Source organism: Oncorhynchus gorbuscha, linkage group LG13 (genome assembly GCF_021184085.1).
Source record: "Oncorhynchus gorbuscha isolate QuinsamMale2020 ecotype Even-year linkage group LG13, OgorEven_v1.0, whole genome shotgun sequence".
NCBI lineage: Eukaryota > Metazoa > Chordata > Actinopteri > Salmoniformes > Salmonidae > Oncorhynchus > Oncorhynchus gorbuscha.
This window is the reverse complement of record NC_060185.1, coordinates 81,932,127-81,944,319: the sequence shown is the minus strand read 5'-3', so window position 1 is coordinate 81,944,319 and position 12,193 is coordinate 81,932,127. Positions and strand designations below refer to the sequence as shown.

Below are 12,193 nucleotides of genomic sequence, written 5' to 3'. Positions count from 1 at the left end.
GCTGTATTTCTGGATATGCCTCACACCGGCTGTATTTCTGTATATGCCGCACACCGGCTGTATTTCTGGATATGCCGCACACCAGCTGTATTTATATATATGCATCATACCAGCTGTATTTATATATATGCATCATACCAGCTGTATTTATATATATGCATCATACCAGCTGTATTTATATATATGCCTCACACCGGCTGTATTTATATATATGCATCATACCGACTGTATTTACATATATGCCTCACACCAGCTGTATTTATATATATGCCTCACACCAGCTGTATTTATATATATGCCTCACACCAGCTGTATTTATATATATGCCTCACACCAGCTGTATTTACATATATGCCTCACACCAGCTGTATTTATATATATGCATCACACCTGCTGTATTTATGTATATGCCTCACACCAGCTGTATTTATATATATGCCTCACACCAGCTGTATTTATGTATATGCCTCACACCAGCTGTATTTACATATATGCCTCATATCGGCTGTATTTATATATATGCATCATACCGACTGTATTTACATATATGCCTCACACCAGCTGTATTTATATATATGCCTCACACCAGCTGTATTTATATATATGCCTCACACCAGCTGTATTTATATATATGCCTCACACCAGCTGTATTTACATATATGCCTCACACCAGCTGTATTTATATATATGCCTCATATCGGCTGTATTTGTATATATTCATCATATCGGCTGTATTTGTATATATTCATCATATCGGCTGTATTTGTATATATTCATCATATCGGCTGTATTTGTATATATTCATCATACCGGCTGTATTAACAGTGCGTTCAGAAAGTATTCAGACCCCTTGAATTTTTTCACATTTTGTTGCGTTACATCCCTATTCCAAAATGTTTATTTTTTATTTTTTTATTATCTAATCAATCTACACAATACCCCATAATGACAAAGCAAAAACAGGTTTTTATATATTTTTGCAAATGTATTATAAAGAAAAAACAGAAATAAATGATTTACATAAATATTCAGACCCTTTGACATGAGACTTGAAATTGAGCTCAGGTGCATCCTGTTTCCATTGATCATCATTGAGATGTTTCTACAACTTGATTGGAGTCCACCTGTTGTACTTTCAATTGATTGGACATGATTTGGAAAGGCACACACACCTGTCTATATGAGGCCCCACAGTTGACAGTGCATTCCAGAGCATAAACCAAGCCATGAGGTCAAAGGAATTGTCTGTAGTGCTTCGAGACCATCCCTGCCATAAAGCATGGGGATGTTTTTCTGCATCAGGTACTGGGAGACTAGTCCGGAATGAGGGTATGATAACTGGAGCAAAGTACAAAGAGGTCCTTGATGAAAACCTGCTCCAGTGTGCTGAGGACCTCAGACTAGGGTGGAGGTTTACCTTCTAACAGGACAACGAATCCAAGCACACAGCCAAGGAATGGCTTCGGGGCAAGTCTTTGGATGTCCTTGAGTGGCCCAGCCAGAGCCCGGACTTGAAGCTGATCGAACATCCATGGAAAGACCTGAAAATAGCTGTGCAGCGATGCTCCCCATGCAACCTGACAGAGCTTGAGAGGATTTACAGAGAAGATTGGGAGAAACTTCCCAAATACAGGTGTGCCAAGATTGTAGCGTCATACCCAAGGAGACTCAAGACTGTAATCGCTGCAAAAGGTGCTTCAACAAAGTACTGAGTAAAGGGTCTGAATACTTATGTAAATGTGCTATATCTGTGTTACATTTTCAATACATTTGCAAAAAAATTCTAACAAACTGTTTTTGCTTTGTCATTGTGGGTATTGTGTGTAGATTGATGAGGGGGGGAAACATATTAATCCATTTTAGAATAAGGCTGTGATGTAACAAAATGTGGGAAAAGTCAAGGAGTCTGAATACCTTCTGAATGCACTGTATGCATCATACCGGCTGTATGTATTTTGAAAGTTATGCATCTTGAAAACTTGATATCCGTCATGCAAAACATTTTGGGACTATATCAACAATGGACTAATGACACAAATACCCCACAAATAATAGTTTCTCATTTGAGTGACCAGCCCAATAACCAGCTAACAAGACCATCACTGTACAACACCCCCAACGTCCCTGGTCTGTGTCCAGACACTATCACAAACTCTTATTCACCTCTATCTGGTCATCCAGCAGTCCCCGTATACATGGGATCCTCTTGGCAAGATAATGGAGAGTAATTCCATTACCCCGGGCCTGGATCCCTTGTGTGTTTCCTGCAGACCCCCTCCTCGCCCTCCTAATGTGCTCATTTCCTCCTTCTAATAGGGCTGGGTGTCTGTGGAGCCCCTGGGAAAATGAGGGAGAAAGAGTACAGGTGTAGGATCTTAATTTGATGCTGAGGATTTTCCTGCACAAAAGGAAACGCAAACCTATAGTGTATCCAAGGTCTAAAAAGGCTTCTAAAGATGTCCATGAATTATAATCCACATAATAATTCACATTTCCTGTTACTGTAGGATTATTTTCCAGCTGTAGTGAACTTGCTCAAATTAAGATCCTGCATCTGTAGGAGAGGAGAGGGAGGGAGAATGGGAGAGGGTTAAAGGCAATGTGGTTTGGTGCAATGAGATGGGGGGATAGAGAGAGTCTTCATGGAAAGGTAATAAAAAGAGGGAGAATGATGGGTGCTGTTGTCTCTATCATATAGGTCGTCTCAGTGAGAGGAGGCTGGTTGGAGGAGCTATAGGAGGACGGGCTGATTGTAATGGCTGGCATGGAATAAATGGAACGATACCAAACACATCAAACAAATGGAAACCACATGTTTGACTTTGTTCCATTCTAGCCAATACCATGACCCCGTCCTCTTATAGCTCATCCCACCACCCTCCTCTGATCTCAGGGTACTGCTTCTTCCAATGGAAAAGCCATGTGTACAGTGTGAGGGTATAGAGGGTATTCAAGTCTTACCCTGCGAGGTCCGGACTACTGCTGATTTTCATTAATTGCACCCACCTGGTGTCCCAGGTCTAAATTAGTCCCAGATTACAGGGGAACGATGGGGAGAAAAAAGCAGTGGAACTGGCTTTGAGGTCCAGAGTTGAATATGAGTGTAGAGCTATAGGGGGATATGGCTATCAGGAAGCTGTTTGCTTGGGATTATAACTCCAATCCGAGAAAATAATTACTAGTGTTCAGAAACACTGGCTTCTAGGGATGTGATACGAGGGGTTCTATGATGAGGGTAATGATGATCACTATGATGATGATCACTATGGTGATGGTGGTGATGATGATCACTATGATGATGACGATGATGGTGGTGATGATGATCACTATGATGGTGGGGATGATGATCACTATGGTGATGGTGGTGATGATGATCATGATGATGACGATGGTGATGATGATCACTATGATGATGGTGGTGATGATGATGATGATCACTATGATGATGAGGATGATAGTGATCACTATGATGATGATGATGATCATATTGATGATGGTCACTGATGATGATGGTCACTGATGATGATGGTGATGATGATGATCACTATGATGATGATCACTATGATGACGGTGATCACTATGATGATGATGATGATGGTGATGATGATCACTATGATGAAGATGGTTACGATGATGATCACGATGATGATGCTAGTGATCACTATGATGATGATCACTATGATGATGATGATAGTGATCACTATGATGATGATCACTATGATGATGATGATAATGATCACTAAGATGATGGTGGTGATGATGATCACTATGATGATGTGGTTGGTGATGATGATGATCACTATGATGATGGTGGTGATGATGACCACTATGATGATGATAGTGATGATGATGATGATGATGATCACTAAGATGATGGTGGTGGTGATGATGATGATGATCACTATGATGATGATGATGGTGATGAATGATCACCATGATGATTGTGGTGATGATGATCACTATGATGATGATGGTGATGATGATCACTATGATGATGATGGTGATGATGATCACTACGATGATGGTGGTGATGATGGTGATTGTTCAACACCCCTTCACTTCCTGTGGGCCATGTTTAAAAAACATTTACATCTCCATCTCCATTACAACATGGAGCGTCCACCCTGCTCTCTCAATCACATCAGATCTCAATCTTCCCCAGCATCAAGTAGAAATGCATTGAGAGCAGGCAGGGAAGAGGGCAAACCGCCATTCAGATAATTACGTTACATTTGGGAGTAGCTTCATGCATTATCGAAGGGGAGGGCTGGCTGCTGAGTGTCTGTCTGGGCCGCTGTGGTGGTTAGGGATGATTATAAGGCTGCTCAGCGGTCCCCTGTTGGTATGGAGACGATTGCAGCCCTCTTTTGCGACGTGGGGTGGAGAGTCTGTGTGTGTGAGAACTACGATAGTGCAGATGGTCCTCAGCGATATGCATAGCCATTCTTTCAGACACACTATCCTCATCCCTCAGGCACTGTAAGGTATTGCCACGAGAGAGAGAGAGAGAGAGAGAGAGAGAGAGAGAGAGAGAGAGAGAGAGAGAGAGAGAGAGAGAGAGAGAGAGAGAGAGAGAGAGAGAGAGAGAGAGAGAGAGAGAGAGAGAGAGAGACACAGAGAGAAAGAGAACTGCACCGTAGTAGGAAGAGGATCACAGACACTGCTGGGTTTCTGACTGGCGGGAGGGGTTGAGAAGGAAAAAAGTGGACGGGGAGAGGAACAGAGAGACCAATTATTTTCTTTATATTCAGTTGATGGGCAATGCTTTTGACATGCATCTGTGCATATGCACGTCTGTGTGTGTGTGTGTGTGTTGTCATCATACAGTATACCAGCCCATCCCTATCCCAAAGCCCTGCCCCTCTCTCCCAAGCCTCAGCCTTATCTCACGATTGCATCAGTCATACAATAATTGGTCAGAAAACATATGCACACAGACAAACATGCGTACATACAAATGATGTCGGAGGGAGAGAGACACAAGGAGAGAGAGACGGAGGAAGATAAGGGAAAACGTCTTAACCCTTTGAACATCTGTGCCATTGTCAGGGACTGTATCCGAGCACTACTTAAGCGTGTCTCGTGTGATGAGGACGTCATGTAAAATGCCCATTACGCTCTGGTTTGCAGACCAAATTGCCAAATAGCTTCCCGCAGACCGCCTCGCTCTGCCTCCCTCCTTCCAACTTCCTCCCTTCTCCGCCCATCCCCATTGAACCAACACACATCGAGGGAAATCAACTCCATCATTTGTTTCAAATGAGCAAACAGCTACTTTTTTCCATTACGGTATACAACATCCAATCTGTCCCCAAAAGATTCAATCATCAGCCTTATTTAAGATTGCAAAACACAGGAAGTAGTTTTGATAGTCCCAAAACAAGCCCAGATGGAAGTAGATTTTGTATTATTTTTTGTCGTCAGGAGATGGGAAATGATGCTTTACCAACTGTCTTAACACTCGAACAGCTGAGCCTTTCAGCCTATAAGTATCTGCCAGAGAACGCTGTGGGGCACCCCCTTTAGCAAACACATCAGATTCATCTACTGCTTTGTTATCAACCTAAATCAAATGATTGATTGATTGAATGTCTTGAGAATAATTTGTATATTTTGATTAATTTTATATTGTATATTTTGACGTGAATAAAATGCATGTAAAATGCATGTTTTATATTATACTGCAGCACGTTTTTGACATAAAAATAAATTTAAAAAACACCACAATGTAATACATTTGATTCAAATATTTGATTAGTAATTTATTTTATTTTAATCTTTTATTTAAGTAGGCAAGTCAGATAAGAACAAATTCTTATTTTCAATGACAGCCTAGGAAGATTGGGTTAACTGCCTGTTCAGGGGCAGAACGACAGATTTGTACCTTGCCAGCTCGGGATTTGAACTTGCAACCTTTCGTTTACTGCCGCCCAATAATAGAGTTATAGTAAGCAATATGGTCCAGTAACAGCTTCATTTACAAAGTAAAGAGTAAAAGAGAATATCAACCCGCAAGGCGCACAGGTCAAATGAATTGCCGTAAACACATGCGCCAACACTTGATAAATAGTACATAACACAAATATAAAGAATAAAGAAATATTTGTGGAAATGTATGAAAAAAAGATCAATGTATTGATTGTACGGGAGACTGTATTGTGCCCTTACCCATACCTTTACACAGGAATCAATCTCCTCTTCTGTCCTTCATTATGCTCCGATATCACAGTCGGCTTCGGTGCCTTGTGTGAGCAAGACCCAAAAAGAAATCAGTTGTACTGCACACAGTTTTTATGGGCCTTTTTTCCGTGTACACCTGCCGACCTGGCAATGTTTCTTCTCTTCTCTCCTGGGTGAGCTGTGGTGCACGGGGAGAAGGATGCTTTCCCTGTTAGACCTGTTCAGTCTCTCAGGCTTCTGAGGCTCAAAGTCAACATCAGAATCACAGGAAGTCCCCACAATGTCATCAGTTTTCAGGTTTCAGGCTCAATATCTGATCCTCCATCCGACTCCAGCTCATCCAAATTCTGTAACATCTGCTATGCTGTAAGCGTCCATTTGTTTGGTTTGGCTTGCCATTGCGACCTACCCACGTTGTACATTGTACTTAGTATCTAATTTGAATCTCTCCGAGGAGAGATTAAATACCATTTCCAGCCTTTCTAAATAAAAAAAATAGACTGCCCCAAATTATTCATAATTATACCATTGTTCTAAAATCAATTACCTTCGTCATCCCACTTATCAGTCAGATCATACAAATTCAATTGTGAAGTCATGTGCACAAATGTCAGTTTCTATCATTCCGACATCCAATTCATTCAGTGTGGAGAGAGACACATTATCACCTGGGTACCAATGTCCTAAAGCTCATTTGTCTTGAGCACTTAACGTAGTACTAGGTGGAAGAAACATGTAAACAACCTTTAAATACCGTTCTGTTTGTGGTAAAGAAATTCTGACAACTGAACAATGTTAAATCTGAAGATTTAGGAAGAGTCAGGGAAGGAGCAAGACGTTGCTTTCAAAATGGCAGATTTCTTTACGAAATCAAACGTCAGTGGCCGTTGGCCTATGGCGGTTTTATTGTTAAAGATATGACAGACAATACTTCCAGGTATTATGTTTAAACAATGTAACAGTTGCTCTGCATCTTAATTTGTTGTCAACGACATGAATAAATAAATGCTTTCTCCTTGTTTTCTCATTTCCAGCTGCTTTTCATTGGAAACGAGGGACACTTCCACCTGTCTTCTAAACACTGCCCATCTGATATTATGTACACTACCATTCAAAGGTTTGGGGTCACGTAGACATTTTCTTGTTTTCGAAAGAAAAACACTTTTTTTTGTCCATTAAAATAACATCAAATTGATCAAAAATACAGCATAGACATTGTTAATTTTGTAAATGACCCATTATCAGCAACTATCACTCCTGTATTCTGATGGCACGTTGTGTTAGCTTATCCATGTTTATAATTTTAAAAGGATAATTGATCATAAGAAAACCCTTTTGTAATTATGCTAGCACAGCTAAAAACTGCTGTACTGATTAAAGAAGCAATAAATCTGGTAGTCTTTAGACTAGTTGAGTATCTGGAGCATCATAATATATAATAATATATAATAATATATGCCATTTAGCAGACGCTTTTATCCAAAGCGACTTACAGTCATGTGTGCATCATTTGTGGCCAGAAAAAAATACCTTTCTTCTGAAATTCATCAGTCTATTCTTGTTCTGAGAAATGAAGGCTATTCTATGCGAGAAATTGTCAAGAAACTGAAGATCTCATACAACTCATTGTACTACTCTCTTCATAGAACAGTGCAAACTGGCTCAAACCAGAATATAAAGAGGAGTGGGAGGCCCCGGTGCACAACTGAGCAAGAGGACAAGTACATTAGAGTGTCTAGAAGTATCAAAAGTAAAAGTATAAAGCATTTCAAATTCCTTATATTAAGAAAACCAGGCAGCACCAATTTCTTGTTTTTTTTTTAGCCAGGGGCACACTCTAACACTCAGACATCATTTACAGATAGCCAGGGGCACACTCCAACACTCAGACATCATTTACAAACGAAGCATGAGTTTTGTGAGTCTGCCGGATCAGAGGCAGAAGGGAGGAACATGAATGATTTCTTGGTAAGTGTGTGATTTAGAACGTTTCCTGTCCTGCTAAGCCTTCAAAATGTTACAAGTACCCTTTGGGTGTCAGGGAAAATGTATGTATTAGAAAGTACATAATTTTCTTTAGGAATGTAGTGAAGTTAAAGTAAAAGTTGACCAAAATATAAATAGTAAATTACAGATACCCCAAAAACTGCTTAAGTAGTACTTTTACGTATTTTTACTTAAGTACTTTACACCACTGTTCAGTTGGTGCGCCTATTCCAGCTATTGGGAATAGTTGACTGTGTATTTCACTCAACAGTCTGGTCTACCGCACTCAATCCAACATCCTGATAAAAACAACTCCAACATGTTTCCTCTCAACTGAAAAAACGTGTCCTGGGCACATATTCATCTGGATGTTGGGTTGAGCACACTTCACAAAATTCAGCCTTTCTCTTGTTTTTAAATGTCCACCAACCCTCAAAGGCATTTCCCATGATAAACAATGAACAGACAATCTTTAGGGGATGAACCACTGAGAGGGAGAGATGGAAAAAGAGAGGAAGGAGCCATTCAGGTCATTAGGTCACAGTGGTGGGCACGTCAGTGGAGCGCAACACCACCATCTGTTCATGTGCCTATTTTGTTGTTTTTTGGTTCCTATGGGGGTCTTTGCTCTTTGACATTTGTCCTGTAAACCCCCTCCATCACATCCCCTCCTCACTCTCTAAGTCCACAACAAGAGGGAGGAGAGGAAATTGGGGAATGAGGGACTGAGGTAGCGAGAGGGGAGAGAAAGGAGTGGGAGGATTGGGATGATGGGTGGACACAGTGGGGGGGTGGAGGGAAGACAGGAAGTGGAGCGCTAATCAAAGGCAGGCCACGCCGTGTGGAACCTTTCCCACAGAGCACTGCCAACCCATGTTTCCCACAGAGCACTGCCGACCCATGTTTCCCACAGAGCACTGCCGACCCATGTTTCCCACAGAGCTGAAGGGCTGCCCTGCCCCTGGCCCTAGTCCCCGCGCCACAAAAATGTGTCCCCACAAAAATGTGTCCCCACAGAACCAATGTTCCCATGGAATGCCACTGTGCAAAGCCCTGTGACTCATTTCTTCAGAACAGATGACATGTTCTCCCAAATTGGAATTTCAGACCTACCGAAATATTCCCTCTCTCTCTTAAACTTAGTTTTCTCACTGTCTCTCACTGTGTCTCTCACTGTCCCTCAATGTGTGTCTGTCTCTCACTGTGTCTCTCCGACTATTTTGTGTCTATCTGTATCTCTCTGTCTGTCTGTCTCTCACTGTGTCTCTCTATCTCCGTGTGTCTCTCTGTCTATCTCCGTGGGTCTCTCTCTGTCTATCTCTGTGTGTGTCTCTTTGTATATTTCTCTCTGTCTTTGTCTCTCAATGTCTGTATCTGTGTGTCTCTCTATATCTCTGTCTTTCTCCCTCTCCTCTCCTCTCCTCTCCTCTCCTCTCCTCTCCTCTCCTCTCCTCTCCTCTCCTCTCCTCTCCTCTCCTCTCCTCTCCTCTCCTCTCCTCTCCTCTCCTCTCCTGGGTTGTGGTGGCTGTGTGCCTTCATGTCTCTATCCCATCCTCCAAACCCCACCATCCCTCTGTCCCTCAGCTCTAGGCTCCTTTCTCCCCACTCCCCGCTGCCTCTGAAGGGCTCTCTAGGGCCTGCTCAGGGCGCCTCTCTCCCCTCTCCCTGTCTCCAAATGAGCAGCCTATGATGGGGCTGGCAGTGGGTCAAACCCCAGGCCCCCTGCAGCTGTCAGGGGCTCCCAGCGTAACCACAGCCACAGCTACTTCGTCCTTAGAAGGGCCTGCTGAAGGGAAACTCTCTCTCTCACACACACATATACATAGGCACAAGCATTTCGCTACACCCGCAAAAACATCTGCTAAATATGTGTATGTGACCAATAAAATGTCATTTGATAAATACAGAGGAGCAAGCAGCAAGAGAACACACACACAGAGGCAGACGATGGATATGACACCATCAATCCTATTCACAAATAACATTACGTTTGTACACACATATCAGCAGACACAAAATTCACAAGTCTCTCTCTCTCTATTTCCCTCTCACACACACACACACACACACACACACACACACACACACACACACACACACACACACACACACACACACACACACACACACACACACACACACACACACACACACACACACACACACACACACACACACACACACACACACACACACACACACACACGTTATATAATGCTGTAAGCAGTGGCCCAGAGCTGTGATAAATACTGTACTGAACTGAGACACTTGCTGGGATATTCTTGCAAGCCAATATCTTAGTAAATGAAGACAACATATCCAGGCGGAAGGGAAGGTGCTTGTGTGTGTGTGTGCGTGTCTGTGTGTTTGTGTGTGTGTGTCTCACTGCAGAATCCAACATTTGTCCGTAAACATCACATTACTAAGCTTAAGTTTAGGCATTAATTCTGAATGGTTAAGGTAAGAGTTAAGGTAAGAGTTAAGGTAAGGGTTATGATAAGGGTTAAGGTAAGGGTTAAGGTAAGGGTTAGGGTAAGAGTTAAGGTAAAGGTTAAGGTAAGAGTTAAGGTAAGGGTTCAGGTAAGGGTTCAGGTAAGGGTTAAAGTAAGAGTTAAGGTAAGGGTTAAGGTAAGGGTTAAGGTAAGGGTTAAGGTAAGGGTTAAGGTAAGAGTTAACCTGTTGGTACTAGGGGGCAGTATTTTCATTTTTGGAAAAAAAACTTTCCCAAATTAAACAGGATATTTTGTCAGGACAAGATGCTATAATATACATATAATTGACAGCTTAGGATAGAAAACACTCTAAAGTTTCCAAAACTGTAAAAATATTGTCTGTGAGTATAACAGAACTGATATTAATAGTCGAAAGCCTGAGAAAAATCCAATCCGGAAGTGACTCATCTTTTGAAAGCCCTGCGTTCCGATGCGTCCCTATTGAGCTGTGAATGCCCTATCAACCAGATTACACTTTCTACGTATTCCCCAAGGTGTCTACAGCATTGTCACATAGTTTTACACATTTATGTTGAAGAATACCCGTACGCGGGGTCATTGCGCAATTGGTCATCTGATGCTCACAGAGAAATTCTCGCGTAAAATACAGAGGTAGCCATTATTCCAATCACTTCTACTGAGAAACCAATTGTCCCGGTTGATATATTATCGAATAGATATTTGAAAAACACCTTGAGGATTGATTCAAACAACGTTTGCCATGTTTCGGTCGATATTATTGTTATGCAGGTGAATGAGGACCCAAAAGCGACTTGGCGAAAACAGAGTCTTTAATCCAGTAAAGTAAATCTACAATCATAAAGCATAATTCCACTCGTAAAGACGAGAACAGACTGGAGACTCGATCATGAACTGCAGGTTGCCTCGGGAAGGCACTTGAACGTAGCAGACTCAGACACCTGCTCACCACGCAGCATCTGAGGGAAACACGACACGACAGGGCGATACACAGACACAGCACGGTGAACAATAGACAAGGATCCGACAGGGCAGAAACGGAAAACAAGGGGAGAAATAGGGACTCTAATCAGGGAAAAAGATAGGGAACAGGTGTGGGAAGACTAAATGATTGATTAGGGGAATAGGAACAGCTGGGAGCAGGAACGGAACGATAGAGAGAAGAGAGAGAGGAAGGGAGAGAGAAAAAGGGGAACGAACCTAAAAAGACCAGCAGGGGGAAAACGAACAGAGGGAAAAGCAAAATATTATTATATTATTACAAAACATGACAGTACCCCCCCACTCACCGAGCGCCTCCTGGCGCACTCGAGGAGGAATCCTGGCGGCAACGGAGGAAATCATCAATAAGTGAACGGTCCAGCACGTCCCGAGACGGAACCCAACTCCTCTCCTCAGGACCGTAACCCTCCCAATCCACTAAGTATTGGTGACCCCGTCCCCGAGAACGCATGTCCATGATCCTACGTACCTTGTAAATAGGTGCGCTCTCGACAAGGATGGGAGGGGGGGAGGGAAGACGAACGGGAGTGCGAAGAAAGGGCTTGACACAGGAG

The 12,193-nt window shown here is 42.4% G+C and overlaps 1 protein-coding gene across 5 annotated transcripts in view; it reads left to right on the top strand.

Annotated features, from left to right (window-relative positions):
- LOC123993584 (protocadherin-1-like) overlaps positions 1 to 12,193 on the top strand; it is a 405,421-nt gene that overhangs the window by 262,229 nt on the left and 130,999 nt on the right. Inside the window, exon 5 of one of the 5 annotated variants that reach the window (XM_046295908.1) lies at positions 7,215 to 7,420. The exons of the other annotated variants lie outside the window; for them this stretch is intronic. Coding sequence (XP_046151864.1) covers positions 7,215 to 7,258 — 44 coding nt within the window. The 3' untranslated portion in view covers positions 7,259 to 7,420. Of the gene's footprint in view, positions 1 to 7,214; positions 7,421 to 12,193 lie in introns of those variants that run through there. 5 annotated transcript variants of the gene reach the window in all.